The following is a 27,944-nucleotide window of genomic DNA, read 5'->3' on the forward strand; positions in this document are numbered from 1 at the left end:
TTGAAGGGAAACAACAAAATAATTAAATATATATAACAATAATTCAGTAGGCTCACATGCCATTGACTTTTCCAAGACAGAGGTTCTTTGTAAGCCATCTGGCTACCATGAGAGATTCGTTCATGAGGCTATCCACATATACAAGCACAGAGACAATTTCAACCGAGAAGATGGATTCTATCTTAGCAATCATTGGAAAGATTTGATAAATCATTTCAGGTCTTAATTGATTGTTCACGCTTACAGTGGCTTTCAGACAGCATACATTATATAAAAAAAATCGTCTCCCCCCTCCTCTTTTCAAAATATAGATGGACTAGTCCTGGGTAAACTGCCAAATCGCTGCGCGTGGCGCTAACGTTTTTTATAAATAAATAAATGCACCGTTTAAAAATAAATTTATGCAAACAAACACACCTGAAGACGACCGTTTGTGTTATGGTCGAAACGTCGTGAGAATTTTTATTGTTTTATATATATTTTAAATATAGACATGTTCTACTTAATTAAAAATACTTTTTAATGTTTTCTCCTACAACATCAGAGTGCAGCGGCACATTAAATACTCACTACAATGACAATAGTTTAAAGCGATTTGAAGCATGTTTTTTTTTGGGGGGGGCAGAGCTTTGTGACGTCATATTTGAGGGGGGTCTGACTTTTTGTAACGCCGTATGACGAATGGGGGGGGTCAAAAAACGTCCACAATCGCGTGACGTCATTTATGGACGGCCCCTTACGAACAGACCTCTGGAACCTAATTCGTTCGTAAGTAGAGGAGCCCCTGCATGTATTTTCCCTTTAATACCACGCGGTGATGTTGAGAAACGCGCGAGTTTTTTCTTATATACAAAGCGCCGCCCGCTCATGACGTCACGGCCGCCTGACGTCACCTTGACGCGTCGCGCGTCGCCGCTCCGCTCACGCATTGTCCACCGACGCGCTCGACCAATCAGCGATCAGGGCCGCGCGCTTCACGTGCCGTTGAAGGTGGGGCCAAGCTGGTGGACCAATCAAGGAGCGGGCGCGGCGAAGGTTGACACGTGTTTCCGGTAGCCGGTGTCACGTGGTTCCGGTGGGGAGGGGTGGGGGGGAGACTGGGAGAGATTCGGGAGCGAGGTCGCGAGTTGGCGACATCCGTGAGTCCCTCTGAGGGGGTCACGTGGCTGGGGGGGGGCAAGGAGGTTGGGGGGGGGCAAGGAGGTTGGGGGGGGGCAAGGAGGTTGGGGGGGGGCAAGGAGGTTGGGGGGGGGCAAGGAGGTTGGGGGGGGGCAAGGAGGTTGGGGGGGGGCAAGGAGGTTGGGGGGGGGCAAGGAGGTTGGGGGGGGGCAAGGAGGTTGGGGGGGGCAAGGAGGTTGGGGGGGGCAAGGAGGTTGGGGGGGGGCAGGGCAAGTAGCTGGGGGCAGTGTCACGTTACCCTTGGTTTATAAAGAAGAGGGGGGGGGTGTTAGTCGTGCGGCAGTGTGAGTGTATGGCGGCGCGACACGTGTTGTTGTTACTGTGGGGAGCGGTAGGGTTCGCGGCTCGTGCGCCGCGCTACGAACCTGCTGGCCCACCCGAGTTAGCGTCCCGCTCACAGACACCAAACGTCGCCGACGAGCATCTGAATCGATCCTGGGCGTCTCCAATGAGTACCCGGTGCGGTGTTGTAGTAAACACCGCCACTGGGGAGACAAAGGCGGCCGGGCGTGGTGCTGGCCACCCACCCCCTAGCGTGCCACAGTGCCGGCCTTTATAGGCGCTGCTCGCGAACAGCGCTTGCCCCCAACGTGCTTTTGTATTGTAATTACTGCAGTGGTTACTAAACTCGTCGTGTTATCTCCCTAGTATTGTTATTATCGACTACATTCACACGATTCACGATCGAACGGTCAGCAGTTTGGCCGAGTTGGTGGTGGTAGGTCGCTGTCGCTGAGTGGTTACAGCAGCCGGAGGTGAATTATTCCGCTTTGTGAGGTTCTGTGCTGGGTGCTGCTGCCTTGCGTGGGATAATTAAATGCCCATTGTGTAACTGTTGTCGTTTACAGCCCCTTTAAAGCTAACCTATGCTGTGCTTTACCAGCTGAGCTCCACTGGGCCTATTAAAGCTTCCTTTGCAGAAGCGACCTGGGCGCAAATGATAGCCCAACCAAGTGTCTGGTCGTGTGGAAATGTACAGCAGCCGATTTTTACTCTAAACGCCTTTACGTTGATTCTTAAATGTCGAGAGAGAAGAGACCCACAGAGTTCGGGATCGAACCCAGACCCATCCTGTACACCAGGGCGAGGTAGTAAAGTAATTGTATTTTTTTTCTTCCATTTTCTATACAGCCAAGATAATAAGACAAATCGCTAACCTTAAACACCCAGTCGTTCGTAAAAGTAGAAGGCGGTATAGTGCTGTAGTAATAGAGCGGGTGCAGAATTCACTGAACAGGAATTGATAGATTTCGATTTAAAGCTTTCGTGACTGCAAGGATTCATCATCCTTGGTTCTTTCGGTAAAGTCACCACCACGTAGAATGAGAATAAAATAATAAAGAGGAATTGATAGCTTGAAAGCGTTTAGCGCGGTGTGGGGGGGGGGCCCTTTGAAAGTGCGGAGTCCGTGGCGTGTGTAGCTACTTGTGCCACGAGGACGGTCCGGCACTACTCTCGGTGCGGCACTACTCTCGGTGCGGTGGGCGAGCAGCCGCCGCCGCCAAGCTCCCGCTAACCCCGCTGTGTCGAAGCCTATCGATTGCATCGATTGCATTGAAGCGAGCGAGTCAGATCGCACGGTGCGTGCGCTCGCTTCGGTTGCAGCGGACTGTCACCAAATAAGATGTTCATACGGTCACACAACGTAATGGACACCCTGCCACTTGGCAGCGTTAGGGGCCGTCCATAAATGACGTCACGCTATTTTGGCCGATTTTTTTCGTCACGCGGCATCACAAAAAGTCAGAACCCCCCTGAAATATGACGTCACAAAGCTCTGCCCCCCCCGCCCCCAAAACCATATTTCCATTTTGAAAATAAAATATGCTTCAAATCGCTTTAAACTATTGTCATTGTAGTGCGTATTTAATGTGGCGCTGCACTCCGATGTTGTAAAAATCACTAGAAAATATTCAACGTCTATTTAAAACTGCAGATGTTCAGAATATTATATTGAAATTCTCTTATAATTATAAAATATTAAAAGTAATTATAACTATAAAAATACTTGAAACTTTAGTAGAACGAAACAAAAAGGAGAGTACAATTATAACAATCATTGATTGCACAGAATGAAAAGCCCTGGTAGAATCATTAGAATCAAAATGCCTCCCATGGAGAAGCAAAATGCTCCTTCATGGAATAAATCAAAGGTGACCTTAGTAAATTTAAATAATCAAATAGTTAATGAAAATCATAAAAAATTAGTGTTATGTACATTTTTATTTCATTCGTATTTATTTAAAATTGCGCATTTTGATGTGACGTCACATTTCTCAAATCCCCCCCCCTCGTCACACATCGTCACAAATGTCTGACCCCCCCCCCCCAGGTGTGTGACGTCATTTATGGACGGCCCCCTATGCAGTTGCGCCTTTCATAACTTTTTCATGTACAGGGCGGTGTAAGTTAGAATATTGGGACTTGTGGTGGCCCTCTCTGTCACGCCAAATACTTGGGGGGGGGGGGGGTTGGTGGATCACGCAGAGATTTTGTGACACACCCTCTTAACGGGGACCACGAGGGTAGACGTTGAGGCAAGTACAGCAAGTAGGTCATTGACTTACTGGAGCAGATATTGAATATGAATGGTAACTCCCTGATGTTCTAAGTATACTATAAAATTGTAAACGTTGTGATTTACTCTCCCCACCGGTGGGCTGAAGCAGTAACTAATTGGCGCGTTTTGTTTACGTGACAAACCTTGCTGGCCGTGGCCGGGCGGTGCAGGGTTACGACACATTTATACTTACACGATCTAACCCAAACACCTTTATTATGAATAATATTGGTCGTAAATGCCTACGTGTTTAACTATACTGTAACTATAGTGTACACTATATACTGCATACTTATTTGAAGAAGAAGAAAAAACAGTGAGGACTTAATTATGTTTATTAAAAAATAAGTGCTCCTTATAAACCACGTTTTCCACCAAATAATATTTTTGTCTAACAAGGGTCTCAGTGAGTCTCAAAACTAATTTTCATTAGCATCCTGCATTCGGATGTTTGGTCATTACCCATTGTTGAGCGTTTGCAACGTTGCAGAAACCAAAGTACACTGTGAAAAAACCACGCATCCTCACGGTATTAGCGCGTCGTTCGTCAATGTAAAAATGTTTGGAAATATTTGTGTTTCATAAGTATTTCAACCATGTCAAAACACTTTATAACCATTCTTTTTTAATGTTCTATAACTTATGTCGCATGGCTGTGCAGCATGTTTCGCTTATTGTCGAATTTAGACTTTGTATTAAGTAATAATTACTACGACTGTAATTGCATTCAGTGCGCTGTCGGTTAATATGCTACATTCTCGCTCTTTGTCTTGTGCGTGGTCAGGTGATGATGGTGTCCCGGTCCCATCATCCCCAGTAATTGCTGCATCCGATTAGGACAAGAGAATGCTGGAACCTTCGTCCCAGAGTCCAACCGATGACGTAGAATCCCCACAGGACAGCGAATCCTGCTCGTCACCCCCTGCGGAGCCGTGTTCCGTCGAGAGCTCCGTGCGTAACTCCAGCCCCGTCAGCCATGGCGCCCCGCTGCCGACAGACTCGCTCTGCACCGACGCCACCGCTTTTCCCGGTGGCCTCTCGGCTCTGGTGGCCAAGTTTGGTGATGATGGAAACAATGAGCGTTTCTTCTCGGACGGGTTCCACTGCCGTCTCTCGACCCCGTACCCCACGGTTTCCACGTCCGCTCCAAACTTGGCCCCATCTGCGGCATCACGACACCGCACCGCCCTGGCCGGCGATTGGCATCTCCCGTGCGGGCCATGGGATGATGGTGTTTCGTCCGAAGGTCCGCACGGGGATCCTTCGGTAGAATTCTGGCCATCGGATACAATGGGTTTGGCGGTGGCAGTGGAGGCGGCCGAGGAGTCGTCGACGAGGCCTAAGAGCGGTGGAATTTGCAGCCGGGGCATTCACATCGATGGGCAACCCGTCCCTTCAGACGATGGTGCCTCATTTAAAGACCCACCCCGGAACCCTACGGTAGAACCCCTGCCATCCGATGACATGGCCTTGGCAGTGGCGGCGGCGGCAGCAGCGGAGGCGGCGGCCGAGGAGTCGTCGACGAGGCCCAAGAGCGGCGGAGCTCGGAGCCGCGGAATCCACATCGACCGGCAGCTCATTCCCAAGCTGGCCGTGCAGTCTCAGCCGAGCGAGCTGCAGGAGCTGGGGGTGAGCGTCTATGAGCAGCGCGCGCTCGAGGCCGCCGTCCTGGAGCAGGTGGACCAGCAGCTGCACGCCGAGAGGAGAGCGCAGGAGGCGCTCGCCCTCAACGAATACAAGTCCGTGCTCGACGACCTGAGGTCAGTCCACTGGCACCAGGCGTAAGAAGTGCGGCTGTCGTCTGCGTAAGTGGGCAATTTAACAGTTGCCCAATTTGTGGCTGCTTCAAAGTGCAATCCATCACCTTCCCCTAATAGTTTGGGCTGTCAGTAGTAGCGTTGCTGCGTGTTTTTTTTCCCCTAAAGGTCGTGCTGTACCACGTTGAAGCAAATCGACCAGGCGATGGCGCGAGTGAAACCTCGCTTTCCTGGTGATGCCAGCAAAGACTTGACGCGCCGTCTCGACTCAATCAAACGGCAGAAGGAAAACAAGGTCAGGGCACCGTCTGCGTCAGGTCGTGACTCCTTACCAAAGCTCAGCTCTCTCTTTAAGTCTTACCCAATGGTGGGTCCTTAACTTAAACGACCTTCATGTCTGATCTTCAGCTTCATCATTTAGCTGCACGTACCCCTTTTCTTCAGGTCTTTAAGTCATCAAGCAGCAGCTTTTTTTTTCTGTGTCTTGGCCTCTTTCCCAACATACTTCCTGACCTTCAGAACTTTATTCGTTCACCCTGGGAATGTGCGCACTCTACATCTTTTACCCCTTTTCTGCATCGTTTACATTTGACTTCTGAACTTGCTCTCGAACTTCCTAATTTGTCTTGCTACATCCAACTGATATTCACTGTTGGACGCCCAAGTCAACGTTTGTTGCCGCATACAACACCACACTCCATACCGGCCTCCCACAATCTCAACGGATAGAAATGTTCCTTCCCCTGGCTTCGCTCGTGCCAGCGCGGAGCTACTCGTTGAGATGACGTGTTCTTCACAGGAGAACCAAATAAAGAAGCTGAATGCCAAGCAGAAGAAGCTCCAGGCCATGCTGGGCAGTGACGTCGTTCGGCAATTGGAGGCCGAGCTTGGAATGGAGGAGGTCGAAGAAGGTTCGTATTTTTATAGCGGGCGATTGATGCACGCTTCATAATAGGGTTTTCCCCTTTTTTCTGGCAACAAAACTGAAACCTTTTTACAAGGATTCATGCCTGCATTAACCACAATACCTGCAGTCAAATGCAAACAAAAAACACACTATGACAATATATACATTGTCCTTGAAACTGATTGGTCCACACCAAGGGACAGCTTTCTTTTGAGCCTCGACCCAATTGGTGCTCGACCAGAGGACGCCAAAAGGCGTACAGCTGGGGTCAAGTTAGGAGTCAGCTGTACGCCTTTTGGCGTTTTCTGGTCGAGCACCAATTGCCGTCCCTTGGTGTGGACCAAAAAGCCGTCCCTTGGTGTGGACCAATCAGTTTCAAGGACAATGCATATATTATCATAGTGTGTTTTTTGTTTGCATTTGACTGCAGGTATTGTGGTTAATGCAGGCATGAATCCTTGTAAAAAGGTTTCAGTTTTGTTGCCAGAAAAAAGGGGAAAAACCCTATTATTATATTTTGGTACTGGAAAAGGAGGCCTAGTGATGATTCACGCTTGACTCCTCGATGTAGTTTCGGGTTTTTGTCGCGTATCGTTCAGCGTCCCGTCCGATGTTTAGCGCCCATTGTGCTGGATAACGGGCCAACTGACATGCGGTAAAATCCTGAAGGGCTCTTTACTCTGCGCTCCCGCACCACAGACCTCCCTTGTAAAATAGCCAGGCAACTGACTGAACGGGGTATGATCTGTGTCGCAAAGCAAAGAAATTTTAACTAAATGGGAACCCCCCCTCAGTTATTTATTATTCTGGACACTGCCCACCCTCCCCCCCTAAAACTATATATATGAAGCACACTGATATTTACCAACCAGTGTCTAAACTACAACGTGATGCGGTGTGTAGCGCAAACTTCCTGTATCTTGTGCCTTGGGTCAATGTTCAATTTTAAGTGTTCCACATATCACGTATTTTTTTTTAATCTTCATTTCCACATTGGTCATCTTTTTCGGTATATTTATCCCCTATGGTTGCTATTTGAATGACAGTGAAATTCACTGGCCTGTTGGTTACGTGTCCTTCCCAAGCAAACTTTTGTTAATTCAACTCTTATCGTGTCTAGTTTTTCTTCAACAGTGATATCTTTCGGTGGTAAAAATATACGTGCATTAAATAAATACCATCTCCTTACACTGATCCTTGCCTCGTGTCATGTTAGTTTCATGGACGCATATATTACACGCAAAAAAGTTTCTCACCACCGCAAGCTGCCTGTAAACCGCCAACGAACGCCAACGCTCTTTAACAGTCCACCCACTCCCGTGCACAGACGAACCCTCGGCACCATTATCCCTGGGCAGCCACTTGATGCCAGCGCAGGAGAGCGAGTGGGACATGCTGGTGCGCACGGGGCAGATGACCCCCTTCGGCACACGCGTCTCTGCGGCGAACAACGACGGTGGCGCCGTGACGTCATCGGCAGCTGCACCCCCACCGCCGCCGGACAAACCGCGCAGGCTGGCGCTCAGTGGCGACGCCATGTCAGGCTTCGAGGCCTACATGGCGGAGCAGGACCGGTTGCGGGAGACGAGGAAGAGCCGCGTCGCGGAGGCGCGGAAGCGACGGCGGAAAGCGTCGCGAGCGCTCGACGACCCGGGTCCGTCGCGCGGGAAGAGTGCCGGCGGGAGGGCCGGACAGACGGCTGGCAGCGGTGAGCCGGGCGTGAAGAGGAAGGCCGAAGGCGGAGATGGGTCTGGGGATGACGACGAGGAGAGGAGGAGCCGGAGGATCAGGCGGAGGATGAGGCGGATGTCGGGACAGCTCCAGGCCGGGGAGAATGGTGGCGCGGCACGTGCCTTCGGCACAGGTGAGACATGCAGCAGGCCCGAGTGTTAACGACGATTCTTTACATAAAATTGACAAGCATCAAGGTACAGAACTGTCGGGACAGTTCTGTACCTTTCACCTGAAGACGGCCGCTTGCGTTGTGGCCGAAACGTCGTGAGAATTTTATTGTGTTATTTTATTATTTTATTCTCATTCTACGTGACTTTACCGAAAGAACCAAAGAAGATGAATCTTTGCAGTCACGAAAGCTTCAAATCGAAAAACATCAATTTGTTCACAATTAGGTTTTTTTATTTGTATATTGTGTGTTTAATAGAGGTTTGGGTAATGCACAGCCCAGCCCGCAGCTTTATTTCATGTGGCCCATGACCACTTGAGCCTTGCCACTTTGAAACGGCCCATAAACTATACTTAGCCATCACTGCAAGCATCTTACTTGGCTGCACTAATCTTAAAAAAGATTGTGTGCTAATTCACCTTGTCACTGCAAGGGCCTCTTTACATTCGGTCAGCATGCATGTAATTTTTCGCATTATCACTAATGGCTAAGGAACAGTAAAATGTGTGTTAATAAACACGTGGTTGCACACCAAAGGTACTTGAAAGTCCTCCTCAGCCCTCGGCAAGGAAAAGGCTTGTAACAATACTGTGTAACTGAAACAATGTGAATATGTACATTTGTGAATCGTTGATCTAGCAGAAGAGCAATGGAAAATGGTCGGTCTGGTTGCAGGAGATTGTGATGAGGAGAGTGGGGAAAACTCGGACAGCAACGCTTCTGTCTCTGCAACCAAGGACACTTTGTTGGACCCAGACTGGTTGGCTGCGGGGGAAGATGACGATGATGATGACGATGAGGAAGAAGAGGAGGAAGGTTCTTTGCAGTCTGAAAATAAGGCCAAGAAAACGAGCAGGTGAAGACGTAACAGCAGTGCTGCACACTGACATATGTGAATGTTAGAATGAAAAACCTGGCACATCACGAATCACCCCCCTCCCCCCAAGCGGTTTATAGAATTGTCATGATTCAGAGTCGCGATTTGGAGTCGAGATTTTACTCGAGAATTCCATAAATTTATTTTTGTCTCGCTTTTGCCATGTCGCTGGAATTTGTACAGTTTTCTCTCAATTACCTTGAACGTAACGTTGACTTAAATGTGCCATGAACTTAGAATTTTCATTCAACATCCATAAACTGTGAATATTGCACGTGTGATTTGATGCATGCATCATGAGCAAAAAAATAAATAAACTACGTCTGCGCTGTCGTTGGTGAGACGACCCAGAGGAAAAAAGGGTCGAGTTGGACAGGGGTCACAGGGAGACGATGGCGACGACGAGAAGTTCCCCAAGCTTCAGGGCAAGCGCTTCCAACGTCACCCGGACGACGGAGACATAGAACAGTACAAGCAGCGTGTACGGTAAGGCGGACAGGGCTTGTGCTCGTTTCCTCCGCATCAATCCGTCATCCACTGCATCAGCATCTTCAGTATTTATCTATGAAATATGTTGCATACATTATTATCCCCCGTCATTATCACCCAATGAATCGTCAAAGTCATAATCGTCCATTGCCTTGCCACAAACATTTCTGTGTAGGTGAGGCATCTGGGATAAGGGACCCCCATAGTTTGTGGATTACAAAAATGTTACCCGAAGGTACCACAGAAGTGGTTCTGAAAAGCTGCTTCCGTGGGCCATTCTCTAGTACATGGGGTGATACAGCAATCCACCCAGATCCTGCAAACGAGTCGTTCCATCTCCACGGCGGATGTCCTTAGGGGCTGGGGCAGGACACTCCGCTAGAATGGAATGAGGACAACAACTGAGTGGCGTGCCTGGCTGTGCATACACTTTGCGTCTTTCGCAACTGCGCTACTTGGCTGTATAATTCGTCACGACTGTCGCTTTTTTGATCGCGAGCACAGCCACAAGAGACTTGCGCGACGAATACGTGGCGAGAGCAACTGCCGCGTGGGGCTTGTCGTTCGTTATGGTACGCGGTGCAGTCACTGCGGTGGTCCGCGGTGCGTTCTCTCGGCAGACGCTGGCACCGCGGCCGCTTGCTCGCCAAGAAGAAGCGCCTCGAGGAGGGACTTTCCGCGACCGAGTCCGAGGAGAGTGACGTGGAGTTTGAGGGCGGCTTCAAGGTGCCCGCAAGCCTCTGGCAGAAGCTGTACAAGTGAGCGTCGCCACCGAGTGCCATGCGGAGATGCCACCCTCCCCAGTGTTGTGTACCCGCTTCCAGACTCGTCAACAGTACGGTCACTGCTTCTCATTCTTCTTTTGATTCTTGTTGTTGTTTTTCTTGCTGTTCTTTTTGTTCTGCTTGTTCCAAAGGGAATTTGAAAAGCAACATGAATGTTTGGAACTGCGCTTGTTCAGTTTAGAGAGGCCCATTGATGGCGTCTGGGGTTGCCAGATAGATACCGATTGCACGTGTGGGGCAATGATCGCTGATGAGAGTGACGATTGGACTTCACCGCATTTCCCAATCAGGCGAATGCATGATTCCCCACCCATGGGGGAGGTAGGGTTGCCACGTTATGGCGACACTGATATACCCTTACGCGATCAGGCCCACGATAATCGTCATGTGCACTTTGCAAGGTATCTAGGAGAGGCCTTGTTATCCCAATAACCTTTGCCGACGCCAACCGCTGCTGTGCGACAGACAGCGGTGCTGGCGTTGGATGGTCGAGGTCGCGGGTCGCTTGAACGTCGTTGACCATGACGTGGCCCGACGTGACCCCGGCCCTCATGAGCGGTGCTCAGTGATGCGCGCCCCGTGTGCTCTCGTAGGTACCAGCAGACAGGCGTGCAGTGGCTGTGGGAGCTGCACGTGAAGCAGGCGGGCGGTATTCTCGGGGACGAGATGGGACTCGGCAAAACGGTGCAGATCATCGCCTTCCTGGCCGGGCTCAGCCACAGCAAACTGAGAACCCGGGGTCTCGGATACCGGTGAGAGGGCCTGGGGTGGGGTTTCAAGAGCGCAGTGAGCAACGACAACGATCCGTGGTTTAGCCTGCACAGTCTGTAGCGTTTGTTTGGTTTAGCCTGGACAGCCTGTAGCATTTTCTCACATGCACATACGTTCAAACGTGCATGCAAACCACATACACACACAAAGACTAAGATTTCCCAAGTCCCAGTACCCGTTATGATACCAGTCCTCGCTGGTGTCTGCCGTGGCCGTAAATGTAGCGCAGCGTGCTAATCACGACGACTCCAAGCAGCATGCACGCACGCATAGATTGGATGGCTCTTAACGTGCGGCGCGTATTTCAAACTGTGTCTACTATTTTGCATTAAATGTAAATGTCATGCGCAACTCACGTTTCTTTAATGCCGTGAGTGCGTACCAACGTGTTCCCCTGCCGCCGCCCTCCCCTGCGTGTAGGTACGAGGGGCTGGGCCCGTCGCTCGTGGTGTGCCCCACCACGGTGATGCACCAGTGGGTGCGTGAGTTCCACACGTGGTGGCCGCAGTTCCGCGTGGCCGTGCTGCACGAGTCCGGCTCCTATTCGGGGAAGAAGAAGGTGAGGAGGGCCCGATTTTTTTAGTCGATGGAGTGACTGCTTTTTTTCCGTGGTTTTTAAACTATTTTACCAAGTTAGCTCCCACTGAGCTATGTGGCTCTTTTTCAGAAGTGACCCGGCCACAAATGATAGCCCAACAAAGTGGCTTATCATGTGCAAATGTATAGTAGCCAAATACTCTAAACGCATGTTTATAAATGTGGAGGGGAAAACCGGAGGACCCGGAGAAAAATCCACGCGACCACGGGGAGAGAGACATGCAAACTCCAAATATACAGCAGGCGTCGGGGTTGGGATGGAACTTGCGACCTCCTGTTTACCAGGTGAGGTGGTTAACATCTCCTAGCCACCGTGGCACCCTTAGTTATTCGACTTACTCTCGAGCACCCCTTTGGAAACGGCCACCCCCGGTGTTACGCGCGTCAGACGGGGTCGCAGCCATCATGCATAATATGTATATTATGTTTGGTGGTTGAGCTGCGTTGTGAATACAAGGGCAGTACAGCAAAAAAACGATGCTGTACTGCACTTTTCCGCTTCCACGTCCGTGTTTCCCACCTTCACCAACACTCACTCACTGACCGGCGAGGTGAAGTATGGTCAAACATCCCCACGGCATGCAGGGAGACTTTCATCCAGCAGTGCGATGACAAAATGGCAGCACGCGTAGCGCATGAAATTAATGCGCTACGCGTTGGCAATTTTTTTATTTTGTTTACCAAGCCTCGCAGACAACATTTCGCTGCCTCCAATTCACGCGAATGCTAATCATCGCCATTGTGTTCCGCTCTAAATGGACTTGTCCACGTCGCGCTGCTCACGTGAGCGGGGATGTAAAAACGCATTCCAAATTAGGGGCTCCCATTGTGGGCGAGGGCTCCGTGGGCCTCGTTAAACTTCGAGCGGCCGCTGCAAGTGCGGAGGAAACGGCACTCGGCCAAGATTATTAGGTTATTTAAATAACCCCCGCCCCCTCGCTCCCCACCCCCCTATTTTGAGGCTGCATCCTGTTTTTACAATGGCTCAATAATCTGCTCGGGCAGGAACAAAAATTAATTCTTTGGGCAGAGGTGCTGGCTTATTGGCAGCCCTATTAGCGGAAATAATGACATTCGTCAGTTTATAAATGAGTGCGGGCTAAGCCGCGTTTGGAGGATAAGCTGCAAGACTTTTCCTGTGCCCGACAATGGGAAGGCATGTAAATGCGGTTAGATTGCCATTATTATTATTATTATCGTCGTCGTTATTATTTTTCCTACTTTTAAGGAGAATCTAATTTTGCCGGCGGAGAAATGAATTTTGGTCGGGAATTGATGCCCGTTATCTGACGGGTTAGCGGTGCGGTCGAATTAGCCCCAGCGTGCGGAGCGCCGCCACGGCTTAACGAACTCCGTCGGTCTTCCGCGGCGAAACGAACGGCCACTCGCCATTGACCCTGCAGTTTGTAGATAAACAAGAACAAGGATTACCGCCGCATTTGTTGTATCAATCCATCGTTAAATGACTTACGCGGTGGGGGTTGAGGGGGGGTGGATATAAAAAAATTGCATTTGAATGTGGATTTTATTATATGCAATAGAGTTATCGTGTTTTGTTTTAACAACCTGCAGAATGAGCGCAAATTAGTTCCTGTAATTAAACATATGTAGAAAAAAATAAACTCCGGTAATGATCCTTAAGTATGACATTAAACGCAAGTGGGTTTTTTTTGGCACCCGTGCAGAAATGCAGATAACAAAATATTTCCAGTGGGCAGAATGAGATTAGTTTTACGCGTATAATAGTTGGCGCGTGCGTACATGCGCGTGTGCCTACGAGAGCCTGTGTACATTTTTTGCCGGTTTGTTAGTGTCATTTCACCAGCGCCGTCACTCATCACGTTTCATGTGAGTGACCGCAGTTGCCCACCGAGCTCTTAGAATCTGCACTTGAATTACGGTGCGCGACCTCGTGTCGAACGTTGACACGATCGTCGCCGCGGTGGGTGTCGCCACTTCTCGGTGGCGATGGCGTTTTTGTTCGTCTTGGTTTATATTGACTTGACTGACTTGTCAGACCGCAAAGAAAGTTGCTTTCGCAAGTTCATTGTGTCACGTACAGACCCCAGGAGATGTCGATACGTAACTAGTTCCGAAACGTTCTCTGTGCCCTGTAAAGATTGTTCGTTGAGTGCCAATGAAATAACTGCGTCTGGTCCACCGGCCCGAGGGGGACCAGGCACCAGGCTATGAAGGGGGGTGGGGTTGGTGTTGATTAGGGGGCTCCGTTTAAGTATTCTCTCCAGTGTGCGTTTGTGGTCATCCATAACAGACAATGCAACAACTTAATGACGCAATGCCCGAACCACAAATACGGAGAAGAAATCACGGGATACGCTTCTCTGCTCCTGACGCGGTTAGCTGGCCTGACCACCTAAATGAGAAATTGTAGCCGTTGCTCTGCATCCACATTAGCCATACGACAAGAAGACGAGAGATTGAATTATTTTCTCTGGGCCCCCGCGCCATACACGCTCCGCCGCTGTCTCCGAGCCTTGACGCGTGTCCCCGGTGACGTGTTTGCGACAGGAGCGTCTGGTGGACGACCTTGCGAGTCGCGGCGGAGTCCTCGTCACGTCGTACTCGTGCGTGCGGCTCATGCAGGACACGCTGGGCGCTCACCCGTGGCACTACGTCATCCTCGACGAGGGCCACAAGATCCGCAACCCGGCCGCCGCCGTCACCGTCGCGTGCAAGCAGGTGGGGGTTTACCGCCCCCCCCACCCCCCGTTGTCGGGCCGCCCCGCTCGCACAAACAAGGCGACGACGAAAATGTAGAAGGAACAAAAGTGAGATGATGAAAACCAGAAAAGAAAGAATCGCGTTTTTATTGACTTGCGATCCAGATTTGTGATATTTCGCCGCAACGCTGGGAGGGAGAATTGTTTTCTGCTTAGTTGGGCAGTGCAGGGGTCCGCAAACTGCACGAAGAAACCGGCGGTGTGAGTTTGATTCCAGGCCGTGGAAAAACTCGGTGGCGAGTGAAATCTGAACTGGTCCGGGGCCCTAATTCACCAACCCGCACTGACCAACGTGATCAAGTATGGGGGAAATAACCCACGCGTCCAACACACCCGATGATCGATTGAAAAAAAAATGTTGCGTTATTTCTTGCGCAGTTCCGCACGCCGCACCGCATCATCCTGTCGGGCTCCCCGGTGCAGAACAACCTGAAGGAGCTGTGGTCGCTCTTCGACTTTGTCTTCCCGGGGAAGCTGGGCACGCTGCCCGTGTTCATGGAGCAGTTCTCGGTGCCCATCACGCAGGGCGGCTACTCCAACGCCTCCGACGTGCAGGTTCGTCCCACGCGCCCCAGGTCACGCACCTCCCCTGCCCCTCTCCCAAAGGCGTGCGTATCGACAATTGTCCGCTCTTGTCCCACCTTCGTCGACGTAGGCCAGAGGTACGGAACCTACGGCCCGTGGGCCACATATGCTCTGTGACTTCACTTGACATAGGACCCGTGGCCACGCGAGGTTTACCTCTTGAAAACGGCCCGCAGATGATTCGTGTCCTTCGCTGCATGCTTCTTCTTCTTATCTGCACCAATCGGGTACTGGACGGGAATATATTCCACCCGGCAACAAACGCTCCGTCACTTCTGTCACTCGGCAAGGGCCTCCTGCAGTGACAAAAGCGACGGAGGTGTTTGTGCGTCTAAACTGCGGAACAAACTTGTTTGAAAGTTCTGTTTGGTAGGGAGAAGCTTCCTCACCACCTTGTAGGGGAGGGGGGGTGTCAGGGGAAATTAGCACCCACCCGCTTGACCCCTTCTACACCCCCCCACCAACCTGGCAGGCTGTGGGGCAGACGGTGGCATTCAGCTGCACCACCCACAGCTCAGCACTGGGCGTTGATGGGGCTGGTGCACACAGTGGCAGGAGTGGAATGACGAAAGTGCTGTAAATTGTTGTTATTGTTGTGATTCTACCCATGTATTATTATTGCTCTCACATTGTCGGTGTTCATGACAGTCGCGATTTACGGTGAGAGTTTTCTGTGTCCGCCCGTCAGGTGCAGACAGCGTACAAGTGTGCCTGTGTGCTGAGAGACACCATCAAGCCCTTCCTCCTCCGCCGTATGAAGGCCGACGTGAAAGTCAACTTGGCTCTTCCTGATAAGAACGAGCAGGTGAAGGCTCTCTTAAAATATTATTTTCAGTTGTCACAGCTATGAATTATCCACTGCTACATAAATGCCTCTGTGCGCCTTCACTAATTCCCATTGTAATGTAATACCACAACAGCTTTAACCTGAATGGTGTAATGCTTAGCTGATGTCATCACTACCTCTGTGGTGAAAATCCTCTCGGGCATGCTCCCCTTGTTTTGTAATTTTATTTATATGTAGAATGGCCCGAAGAGCAGAGCGCACATATGTATTTTGAGCAGCCTGTGTGTGTATGAGCGAGCCTGTTTTATAATTGTTCACCACTGCTGTTGTTACATATTCTTTGGTTCTTTCGGTAAAGTCACGTAGGTAAAAAATTAAATATAAAAAAGAAAACTAATCAAATCACGACGTTTCGGAGGCAACACAAGCTTCCGTCATCAGGTGTAACTAGCACAGCAACATTACTGTAAAAGACACTGCTGTTGTTTTGCAGGTTTTATTCTGCCGGCTGACGGACGAGCAGCGCGCCGTTTACCAGAAATTCCTGGACTCGCGCGAAGTCCAGCAGGTCCTTAACAGGGAGAGACAGGTGTGGCGCTCTGCACCGCACTGCACCGCACCATACTACACTTGAGTAAAGCGGTTCCCTCGCCACGCCACACCGCCCATATATCGAATGATCACAATTCATCAAATCGCCCAGGATTCGGTGTGCGAATCATCACACACGTGGCATGTGGGTGCGTGCATACCTACGCGCGTACCCGTTAAAGCCTTCCACGAGCGTCGACCCCCACTGACCTCTCCATCCCTCTCCAGGTCTTCACGGCGCTCATAACGCTGCGCAAGATCTGCAACCATCCGGACCTGCTGACAGGCGGCCTGAACGCGGAGGACGACGAGCTGGCGCCCTCCGTCGCGACCATCGCCAGCGTCGGCGGAGGAGGTGCGGACCCCACCTCCTCTGCCGCCGCCGCCGCCACGTGCGGCGCTGGATTCGGCTACTGGCGCCGCTCGGGGAAGCTGCTCGTGGTGGAGGCTCTGCTGCGGATGTGGCGCCGGCAGGGCCACCGCGTGCTGCTCTTCACGCAGAGTCGCCAGGTACCGGCGGCGTCACCGTGGGCCGGTTTGGAGCCGGTGTGAGATCCCCGTAGCATTTTTGCACCCAAGTGTCAGAATACTCTATGATATTTGGAACCCCCAGGTTACAAATTCTTTTGTATCAGTTGTAGGTTAATAACTTAGCTTGCGCCATGTAGATTGTGCCATTTGTGTGTCAAGTTCTCCATACATGCAGAACTGCGTTTTGTGTTTAGTTCTTCCCCTCGCACCTCCGATTATCACGGTTGGCTACGTACGGCGCGAAAGGAGTTCAACATGCATACATACATACTTGTACACGTCGTGAAACGATGACTGTTGTCACCGTCCCGGACTGACAGATGCTGGACATACTGGAGAAGTTTGTGCAGGGCGAGGGCTACTCCTACATGAAAATGGATGGCACCACGAGCATCGCCACTCGCCAGCCGCTCATCGACAAGTTCAACAAGGTCCCGTCACCGTCGCGCCTTCCAGCCTTCCGTCGAAGCATCACGCCCCCCCCCGCGTTTGACGCTCAAGCCCGCGTTTGGGCCTCGGGACCATGCTTGGGCTTTTGCGATTTGCTTCATGTTTGCGTTTTCTGGCTCACGCGTGTATGTGTGTACATGTGTGTTCCTTTTGTTTCACGGGGTTTGAACGTTTTCTCAGGTTCTAATGCGTTTATGCATTAACTTTATCTGTCTTGTGCCTAATGGGGAGCGAGGGACATTAACTCTGGTAAGATGATCCCTTACGATCGCAATTTTAAGACGGAGTTGCGTTACAATAAAGTCCTTATTCCCGAAAGAAAACCAGCCACGTTGATTGCCGCCTCCTATGCTGCTGAATAAAAGATTGAATAATTTCTAAAACAACGTTCTGTTTCATTGAATCTTGCAGGACGAGTCAATGTTCATGTTCCTGCTGACGACGCACGTCGGGGGCATCGGCGTGAACCTGACGGGAGCGAACCGTGTCATCATCTTCGACCCCGACTGGAACCCGAGCACCGACACTCAGGTGCGCGCGCTCCCTCGTCACCACAACCCCGCCCCCATCCACTCTTTACCCACGCTGCTCCTTGATCGGATTCGAAAGTTTACTTCCCGAGTAAAGCCCATTGAGCTAAGAAGCTCGTTCACAAGGGGCAAATTGGCGGGCAGACGAGATAAAAGCATTCCACAATTACAGGTTTAAAATCAAACAAACTTAAAATTTTGTAAGATCATGTAAGATTATATTCACACTTAAACTTGTATATTAATTATACTACTTGTGTGGGTGTTAGACCAGAGGACACCAAAAGGTGTCCTCTGGTCTCACACCGTTTGAGATGAGGCTCAAAAGAAAGCTGTCTTTGGTGTGGACCAATCAGTTTCAAGGACAATGCATATATTATCAGTGTTTTTTGTTTGCATTCTGACCACAAGCATTGTGGTTAATGCAGACATGATTCCTTGTAAAAGGTTTCAGTTGCCTCTGTGGTAGTAGTTACATTGGAGAAACCAAACGACATGTATCGGACCGTATCCGTGAACACAAAGCAGACCTAAAACACGGTAGGACCAACACCTCAGCCGTGGCAGATCACTGTTTTAATTCAGTAGTCTCACATGACATTGACTTTTCTAAGACAGAGGTTATCTGCAAGCCATCTCGCTACCATGAGAGATTTGTTCATGAGGCTATCCACATATACAAACACGGAGACAATTTCAACAGAGAAGATGGCTTCTGGCTTAGCAATCATTGGAAGGATTTGATAAACCATTTTGGGTTTTAATTGATTGTGTTCACGCTTACGGTGACTTTCAGACCGCATCCATTATCTTCGTCTCCCCCCTCTTCTTTTCTGAACATAGATGGGCTCGTCTATCTGATGAACTGCCAAAATCGCCCTCCGTGGTGCTAACGTTAAAAAAACCACCAGTTTTTTCAAATTTTCTTGCTGTGGTTTTCACACCTGATGAAGATTGCTTGTGTTGCAGTCGAAACGTCGTGATAATTTTTATTGTTTTATATTTTTTATTATTTTGTTGTTTCCCTTCTACGTGACTTTACCAAAAGAACCGAGAATATTAATCCCTGCAGCCACGAAAGCTTTAAGTCAAAATCTTAACACCTGTTTTGTTGCCAGAAAAAAGGGGAAAAAACCTATTATCATGGTGTGGGGAGGTTCACGTTTCGGAATTCAGCGGCCTCTCCGATTACTACTCTGGCCGTGTAATAACCATCACCGTGTGTGCCATGTGCCTCACAGTGGAACGTTAAAATTCTCAAGAGGGAGGGCCGTTGTGTTTCCCGGCGTCATGAATTGAAAATCGTCCACATTTTAAAGAATCCCCCCCGCAAAGAATTCGATTGGAATCTACGCAGCACCCATCGCCTGCTTTTTTACCCTACTTCAAAAAAAGAGTTATCGTGGCTTTCCTGGGTAAACAACCGCAATTTAAAACTACTGCCGTTTTAATATATCCCATGCTTCTCCATTATATTACCAATACTGTATAGGGTGTATCTGCTGCAGGAAGGTGCCGAGATGAGACCGTAGGTGTTAGAGGAGGTTGTTTTTTTTCTCCTCTGCTGACCCCCCTCGGTCTGAAACCTGTTGACCTAAGTTAAATTCCCATCCATGGGTAACATAGTTGGCGAGTAGCTTCACCTCTGAGTTGACGAAGCCTAAGATGAGCACAATCGTAATGTGTGTAAACATCTGCACTTGGGTGCTGGTGGGCAGCAATATCCCATCGGTCTATATGGGGGTTTGTCTTTGTGTGTGTGCGCGTGTGTTGTTTACGTGCCTCAAGGTGCACATTGTGGTGACGTCACCGCCACTTAGTGGCGAATGGCGGTTGTTGTTGGTGTTGTTTACGTATAGTTGGGAGCGGTGGTGCAACGGTTAGCGCACCGCGCGACAAACTCGGCGGACCGAGTTTGATTTCCGCTCGCTACCGACACCGGTGACGATTATCTGAACCGGTCCTGGGCCTCCCCCTAGGTCGACCCAGCCTCAAATGAGCACCTGGTGCGATGTGTAAACATGCCCACCTCGGGGAGACAAAGGCGGCCGGGCGTGGTGCTGGCCGGCCACTCCCTTTGTGTGCCGTGCCGGCTTTCATAGGTGCTCGCTAACAGCACTTGCCCAAAAAGTCTGTTCAGGCTATAGGGGGGTTATTTGTCTTTGCTGTTTATCTGCAGGCCCGCGAGAGAGCCTGGCGCATCGGACAGTTGCGCCAGGTCACCATCTACCGCCTCGTGTCGGCTGGCACCATCGAGGAAAAGATCTACCACAGGTTCAGCCGCTATAGCAGTCAGTGGTCATTTCCTGGGAGCTAACTCGGTCCAGTATTGAACTCATCTTTGCGAGTTCGTGAGCTCAAGTCCCCTTCAGTTGGTCGCCCACGCCTGCAATCCGTTGTTTTGGATGCAAAGGTCGGTAGCTCACGTATGGACTTGTAAACTGCTGAACTTGCCGGGCTGAAATATGATCAGGAGATTCCAGGACAGCAAGTGGACTGTTTAATCTATGGAGGATTGTATTATGATAATGCAATTGTTGACATGCACAATATGTGTGAGTGCAGAGAACATGCAAAAGCATATACAAAGGCAAAAAATACACATGAGCATACGCAAACAAGACAAAGGTCTCGCCTGCATAGCCTACAACAGACTGCTGGGTCAAGTGCTCTTAACGAGCACCCATTAAGGCTTGGATAGCGCACGAGGGAATGGTTGTCACCACACACTCGGTCACACGCACACGGGAAGCACACGCAAACATACATCCCCACGCTCAACACGCACGCTTTGTGTTTTTTTTTTGCTCCCGACGGCCATCAGGCAAATCTTCAAGCAGTTCTTGACGAACCGCGTGCTCAAGGACCCCAGGCAGCAGCGATTCTTCAAAGCCAATGACCTCTTCGAGCTCTTCGCTCTCACCGACCCCGACTCGTCGCAGGGCACCGAGACCAGTGCCCTCTTTGCAGGTCCGTGTCTGTGACGACGACAAGAGCCGCCCTCGTCGTTTAATGATAGGTTGTTGTCATCGCCCGCATGAGCAAATGTGATCGTCATTCCGCGTTTGGAAAGAGGCGGTGATTAGGCTGCGTGACGCTTCCCTCGGGATCAAGTGCATCGTGATGATTTTTGTGATCGTGATTCAATTCGTTAATTATAATTAATTGTGTGTTTTGTTTGTATTTCCCAGTTGTAATTCAATGTCACGTCGTTCTCGAAGAACAGTGCCACCCCTCATGTAACGGTCTGCAGAAACAAATATCACAGCGCTACCTCCAAGTTATCTTCAAGTGATCTCTGATTCTAGATTTGAAGCAAAATTGAGACAGCAATTTTGCTGCGACGGTTTCCACCTGAAGACGGAAGCTTGTGTTGCTTCTGAAACGTCGTGATTTAATTTAGTTGTTCTCATTTATTTTATTTTACCTACGTGACTTTACCGAAAAGACCAAAGAGTATGATCTCTGATCCTCAGTGGGGGCAGAACTTTCACACCTGCCCTGTTGCTACAGAATAACATTCATTGTTTGACAGTAAACCCGATGTATTTTTAATTTGAACAGGAATTTAACTAAGCGCAGTCATTGGTAACCAGGATGAAACCATCATTAACTCACTACACTTGATAACCCAGTTTAATCACGAGGCAGTTGCCTGGATTTAAAACCCAGGCTCTCAACGGTACCAGCTTAAGTTTCGATTTAAAGCTTTCGTGACTGCAGGGATTCCTATTCTTGGTTCTTTCGGTAAAGTCACGTAGAAGGGAAACAATAAAATAATAAAGGTATAAAACAATAAAATTCTCACGACGTTTCGACTGCAACACAAGCAATCATCATCAGGTGTGAAAACCACAGCTTAGCGCTGTGACCTCTGCGCCACCAGAGGTCACAGCGATGTGAACTTAAGTCGTGCGGCAAAGTCGCCATGCCCGTTATCACAAGTTGAAATGAAACGTTACTCACAGTTGCAAAAATAACAAAAACAAATTGGGTCACGCGCCCAACGCGCCACCGACCCGGCGCGCTGAGCACGTCGCTGTGCGTGCTGTGGGCAGCCAAGCTGGCGCCACGACGTTCTGTTCCGTTTCTGCGCCGCAGGCACCGGCTCGGACGTGCGAGTCCCGATCAAACCGCATCGCCCGCCGCACGCTTCCTCTGGCGAGCGTCACGGCCCGCACAACGCCGTGCCCAGACCAGGCAAACCGCACCGCTCCGCCCAGCGGCGTCCTCCAGGCTCCTCCTCGTCAGCCTCTGCCGCTCCCCGGCGATCGAACCCTCGCGAGGCGGCGCCCCCTCCCCGAGACCGCGTCATCGATGCCGACGCGACAAACGGCGTTGGCCTCAAAGGTTCCAGCAAAGCCGACCGAGCGAAGCCGAGCCCAGGATTGGGGGAGACTCCTTTGCCGTCTCGGAACGGCGACGGCGGGGGTGGAGAGGCCGTGCCCGCGGGTGCGGCGCAGGTAACGCCGATCGGGAGATCCGCCGAGCGCGGCGATGCGACGACGAGCGAGACGTCTACGGGAGGAGATGCCAAAGAAGACGCCTCGGTGGTGTCGGAGGACAAGATGAAGGCATGGCGAGAAATGGCGCGACGATTGGCGGCGCGCCTGGCTTCCGGCGGCAGCGACTCCACGGCTGGCGGCGGCGGCGGCGCTGGCGGTGACGCTGACGGTGACGCTGACGTCAGCGCTCACCGCAAGCGCAGGGAGAAGCAGAAGCACGTGGAGGGCACGGAAAGCGGGCGCAGGCGGGACGGGGACGGGGACGAGGGTGACGGGAGGTCGAAGAAGAAGCGGAAGGGCGTTCGCTTTGAGGGGGAGAGAATTCCTCACCTGGTGAGGCATGCGGAGTTCAAGGGGGCCTCGGCAGCAGGCGGAGACAAGGAGGAGCGAGAGGACCGCAGGAAGACCGACGACTACGTTCTGGAGAAGCTCTTCAAGAAGTCCGGTATGGCCGCCACACGCCCATGTCCTTCTCTCTACGACGTTAGAACACGCACCGTTGCCGTTTCTCCACGTGTTTTGGTTGCCACGCGTGTGCGCGGGTACTGCACGTGCGACGAAACACTGTTTGCGCAGGGCGTATCGAAGATGTGCTCCTCGTAATTCGTTTAATTTAAGAACCCGGTTTAGACGCGGTTGGGCAGCTGAAACCTCGGATTTGAATCCAGGATCTTAGCAACGCGAGCGCGGTCTGCCTGACCGCCGAGCCACCCGGCCAGCTGGGAGCGTCGAGTCTTGACGCTCGTGCCCGGTCGCACCCCCGCCCCCCCGCGCAGGAATCCACAGCGCGATGCAGCACGACGCGATCATGAACTCGTCACGGCCGGACTTCGCGCTGGTGGAGGCGGAGGCGACGCGGGTGGCGCGCGATGCGATGCATGCGCTCCGCCAGTCGCGCCGGCACTACCGATCGGCAAGCGCGGCGCCGCCGCCGCCGCCGCCCCAAGCGCGGTCAGTCAACGACGCGTCGCCCCCGATGGCTTCGCGCGCCAGCTTGCCCTGACCCACGCGATGTTTCATCGGCGGAAGTCATTGGAGTACTGGGCGACGTCGGCAACTGTTGAACAGCTTCCCATCGGTGCTCGGCGCATTGTTGTGCCGTGCGGATGTTGCTCGGCCGGTTATTGACATCGTCTCTCGCTGTTTGTTTTGTTATCGCATCTCAAGGTTTGGGCAGAGGAAGAAGCCCCTGCCGTTGGTGCCAGCCCAGGCCACTAAACCACAATCGCAGAAGTGCAGGGTGAGTGGCTCTCGCGTGAAGTTGCCCCTAACGCCACACTTGCGCGAGGCCCCTGTTGTCAGGATGAGGGCGCCTCTTTACGCCGGGCATGTTGTGGGAGTTATTTTACCGCACTTCACCAAACCCGCACTGAGCAGCACGGTGAGGGTGGTAAGCGTAGACGTTGGAGCATAGTCATACTGTACAACAGTGCTTTTTGCCGCACTACCACCCGCTAACAATCTGAAATCCCGTCAGATCTCTGGAATCCAAGCAGGGGTGAGCTGTGATAGTGCTTGGGTAGGGGATTATCATGAATTACTGCCAAGTGTCATAGGCTGTTTGCTGGGCTACATAACCGCATAGTTTACACAGTCGCATCTTGTAAGATTGATTTCCTGGGCCGAACGATTGCCGCTCACTTGCCTCTTCATCTAGAGTCGCGTCTACCCACACGGCAGTCTCACGGGAGTCAAGTTTATTTTGGTGGCCCATTTGTATGGTGTGTTAAAGCGTCGGTGCCCAACTTCCAAATCGGAAGGTTAGAGGTTACAATCATCGTAAAGGCCTACCAGAGCCGTAGCTATCTCTCGTTAATATTCATGAGCACGCTGGGCAGCTTACGCCTAGGGGCCGGATCTTGAGATGGCGATTTAGAAATCGCAGTTCAGGACTCGTGAAGTCGCATTATTAAACGGGAGAACCATCTTGCGCGGGCTTGCTCGGATGACTTGTTATTCCTTTATCATGCACGTGAACTACCAGGATGTGCAAGCTGTACCCAAGGACTCCCCGGTGCCCACGAGCTCGCAGACTCCACGGTTTGGCAAGAAGCCGGAACGAACAAAGGATGAAGGAGCTGCAAGCGGTAGCGGTGGCGGCACCAGCAGTAGTAGCGGTGGCAGCACCAGCAGTAGTAGCGGTGGCATCGTTGGCTGGAGCAACGCGAGTGATGTCCCCAGCAGCCTGGGCAACCTGGAGTCCAACCTGAACCCCGTGTCCACGACGGTGCTGGCTCGCATGCGCACCCGGAACCACCTGCTGCTGGCGCGGGCACTCGAGTCCACGGAGGACGGAGAGGATGAGCAGAGCCAGGTGACGAATGCTTGCCGCTCGTTTATGTCGCTCACAGCACCCCCACGTCGTCCGGGTTTCCCCAGTTTTATCTCTGTACTGGATTAAGTTGGTTTGAGCCGTTGCGCACTGCACAAATTACGATTGTCAACAACGCGCCCGTGTCACCCGATCCACCCCCCCACCCCTCCCCCTTCCTCTTACCCCGCTCATCTGCCGCAGGCGCCCTCCTCCTCCTCCTCCTCCTCGCTGCCACCGAGCGAGTTCTCCGAGCTGCTGTCGGACCTGCGCACGTTCGTGGCGTTTGGCGGCGCCGAGGACGGTCGGGCGAGCACCCAGGAGCTGCTGCACACGTTTGAGCGGCGCGTGCCGCCCGAGCACTCGCCCGTCTTCCGCGAGCTCCTGCGCAGCCTCTGCACCTTCGAGCGTGACTCCACGGGCCTGGGGATGTGGCACCTTCGCCCCGACTACCGCTAGCGCGGCCGTCCGTGCGTCCGTCCGTGCGTCTGTTCGTCACGGGGGGGCGGGGGGGGGGGTGGTGGTGGGGGTCAAAGCGCGCTTTCAGAAATGCCGGGGAAAACCCCCGACTGGGCGGCCGTGCCCAAGCGTGACGCGGCTGATATCATGCCGATAGCGTCACCAGACCCCCGCCCATCACTCCCTGTCCAGCGGCACACGTGGGAACAGTGGTGAGGCTTATTTTTCCAACTGTGTTTTACGTGCCGTCTGATTAGTCGAACTGGCAACCCGTGGCGACTTTGTTGTCATCGCGACGCTATTTAAGTATTCCATTCTTGGTTCCCATTACTCGACTCGCCCTCTGTTCTACGATGAACTTCTTACGCACCGTACCTAGCCAACAGTGCTAATCAGAGGGCCTGCCACTGAACCGGAGGCAGTGGAGGTAGGGGTTTGATGATGTCATCAGCATCACCAGCCCACGTCATTCTGGCCGTGACCCGCAGGGCGGGTTTCCCGTTTTCAGGATGAGCGTGGGATGGAAGCTACGTTTACCAATCCGCCGTCTTCCCGTCATCACGATTGCGCAGCTGTCGTGTTGCACGTCGCTGTCGTGTTGCACGTCGCGCTCGTATTGAACGAGCGCGTTTGTTTTCAAGTTTGTTGTGGGGACGCTGGCCTGTGCCGTTGTGAGTTAAGAAATATCATGAAAAGATTATAAAGCGTGCATCCGTTAGAAAAATGAAACTTTTTTAAAGGGTCTTTTTCACCAATTTCATTCCGATGGTGCCGTCTTGCATCGTGCCGTCAAACGGCAATGGCCCTGATGGCACATTGTTTGTTGTTGTAGTTAATAGTTTATCTGTTGTAGTCTCATTGTTTATGTGTTGTAGTTTCATTGTCTCACCTTAACACGTTTACTGTAACACTAACTCACCAAGGGCACAGACTGATTCACCAACCCTCCTCCGCTTCCCACAATTCCTTGCGATTTGTTGCTATTTGGAGGTCGCCGTTTGGTCGAGGAATGAATTATTTTGCGCGTCTCGTTTTTTTGTGTCTCCTTCCGTCATTTGCATGTCTCATTTGCTTCGTTATCCTGTGTGTGTGTAGTATGCACCGGTTGCATACAGTTTCTATGAATTGTACTTTATATACTCTTACACATCTGAGTAGATGGGTGTATCATAGGAGTGGGTGCGCCACACTTTGTCGCAATTCGCGTGCGATGGACTAAATTGTGGGTACTTCCATCGCTTCCAAGACCTCTGGCCAATGTGGAAGAGTAGGCAAAAACACCCTCTAGAAGTGCTCTCTAGAGCTCACTCTGGTTGAGGCCGGCCTGCCAGGTGTGGAGGAAGCAAGCAGTCGCAGGGCTGAACTTTTTCCTATCACCTTTTATCGTGAGCATTAAGAACCGTTTTTTTAAACGATGAATCGTATCAATCTGTCTGTTTGTCACCGTTGTTGTGACCTGTAGCCCGCTGATGGCCAATGACTGCTAATCACAGGTGTCGCTAATAGAACCGTTGCATTACTTGAGTTTTCCTCTCCGGTTAATTTATTTGCAGGGAATATGGTTGCGTGTAGATTTTGGAGCAAACATTGCTTGCGCTTGGTGCTAATAATATTTCACAATCCTTTGGCAATCCACTGCTGGATGAAGGCCTCCCCAGGAAACTTTCTGTCATGAGGGCTGTCTCACCGTCCCGCACTTCAACAGTACACGTTGGTGGATGGGAGAGAGTGACCCACGACTGGCTCAGATGTCACTCGCCGCTGATGTTAACCGTGACTGGGAATTGAAATCAAGCTGCCGAGTTAATAGTGCAGTGCGCCAACCACTGTGCCACCGCTCCACCGTCGGTGCTATTATGGAGCTGTAAATCTGCTAGTCTCATGAACTTACTCGATTCTAACCCGATATCCTTTCACTCGAACACATCTGTCAACATGAATTTGATCGCATTATTGATCATTGGTGGTCTCAGTACTTGTCCAATTGTGAAGCGAAATTTTACGAACACTTGATGTGTCTTACTCGAGTTTTTTTTGTATTACGGGTTTCATTTTATACAAGACATTTATATACGGTATAGTAAACATTTTACACGGCCATTGGTGGCTATCTTGCTTTGACAGTATTGGCTTTGCCAAAAAATGCGGAAATGTTTTCTGGATGTTGTAGTTTGTGTGTATTTAAAGAAAAAATAAAGTAAAATGGATCATCGCATTATGTTACTTCTCGTATATAACAATGCACAGGTACTGCGACGATGATGACGAACCGACATCGACTCAAAACTTCTCGCGGATCCTTACATTCTCGTTCCATTCGTTCAACCACGCCGGCACATTTGCGCACATTCACAACACAACCCTTCCTCGTGTTGTCCTTCCCAACCTACCCGCTCCCCACGGTGTCGCTGTGCACGTCTATCACCAGCCGTGATCGATCCACTGCTGGATTGATGATGAGACGGTTAAAGAGTGGGCTGTGAAGGATGGTGCCGACTTTTTAACAGCAGCGGGATCTGGCAGAAGAAAGAGCAATGGCGTCGATGTGTGATGGTCTCAACAGCATCGGCGGCGATGACCTTTTGACCTTGCCATTGCTGTTATTAAACTTGCAATGAATCAATTAAAA

At 51.2% G+C, this 27,944-nt stretch overlaps 1 protein-coding gene across 3 annotated transcripts; it reads left to right on the forward strand.

Annotated features, from left to right (window-relative positions):
• The first annotated feature begins 1,045 nt into the window (after positions 1-1,045).
• Positions 1,046-27,527, forward strand: ERCC6 (ERCC excision repair 6, chromatin remodeling factor). Of its 3 annotated transcripts, none has more exons than XM_032950097.2 (24): positions 1,046-1,139; positions 4,524-5,499; positions 5,665-5,791; positions 6,296-6,407; positions 7,731-8,267; positions 8,982-9,162; positions 9,526-9,669; positions 10,293-10,430; positions 11,051-11,209; positions 11,649-11,787; positions 14,355-14,525; positions 14,945-15,121; positions 15,840-15,956; positions 16,432-16,527; positions 16,758-17,039; positions 17,381-17,491; positions 17,922-18,041; positions 20,220-20,314; positions 20,865-21,010; positions 22,142-22,990; positions 23,322-23,496; positions 23,713-23,785; positions 24,530-24,859; positions 25,061-27,527. In XM_032950097.2, the coding sequence occupies exons 2-24, from the start codon at positions 4,586-4,588 to the stop codon at positions 25,313-25,315; spliced, it is 5,448 nt and encodes a 1,815-aa protein (XP_032805988.2). In that variant the 5' UTR covers positions 1,046-1,139; positions 4,524-4,585; the 3' UTR covers positions 25,316-27,527. The 3 variants fall into 3 exon arrangements, 2 of the variants coding, with proteins under 2 accessions (XP_032805988.2, XP_032805989.2); XM_032950098.2 differs by having other exon boundaries at positions 9,535-9,669; XR_012941282.1 differs by lacking the exon at positions 23,322-23,496 and having other exon boundaries at positions 25,061-25,179.
• Positions 27,528-27,944: the final 417 nt, after the last annotated feature.

This window comes from Petromyzon marinus, chromosome 8, assembly GCF_048934315.1.
Source record: "Petromyzon marinus isolate PM22_M1 ecotype Great Lakes invasive population chromosome 8, UKy_Petmar_22M1.pri1.0, whole genome shotgun sequence".
In the NCBI taxonomy this organism is placed as follows: domain Eukaryota; kingdom Metazoa; phylum Chordata; class Hyperoartia; order Petromyzontiformes; family Petromyzontidae; genus Petromyzon; species Petromyzon marinus.

What these genes read in the sequence shown, in the direction of transcription:
- ERCC6 (XM_032950097.2), top strand. Translation starts at nt 4,586, where the DNA reads ATGCTGGAACCTTCGTCCCAGAGTCCAACCGATGACGTAGAATCCCCA. An exon ending in CCTATTCGGGGAAGAAGAAG is followed by an intron (nt 11,788 to 14,354) that starts GTGAGGAGGGCC and finishes TGTTTGCGACAG; the next exon opens with GAGCGTCTGGTGGACGACCT. An exon ending in TCACCGTCGCGTGCAAGCAG is followed by an intron (nt 14,526 to 14,944) that starts GTGGGGGTTTAC and finishes TTTCTTGCGCAG; the next exon opens with TTCCGCACGCCGCACCGCAT.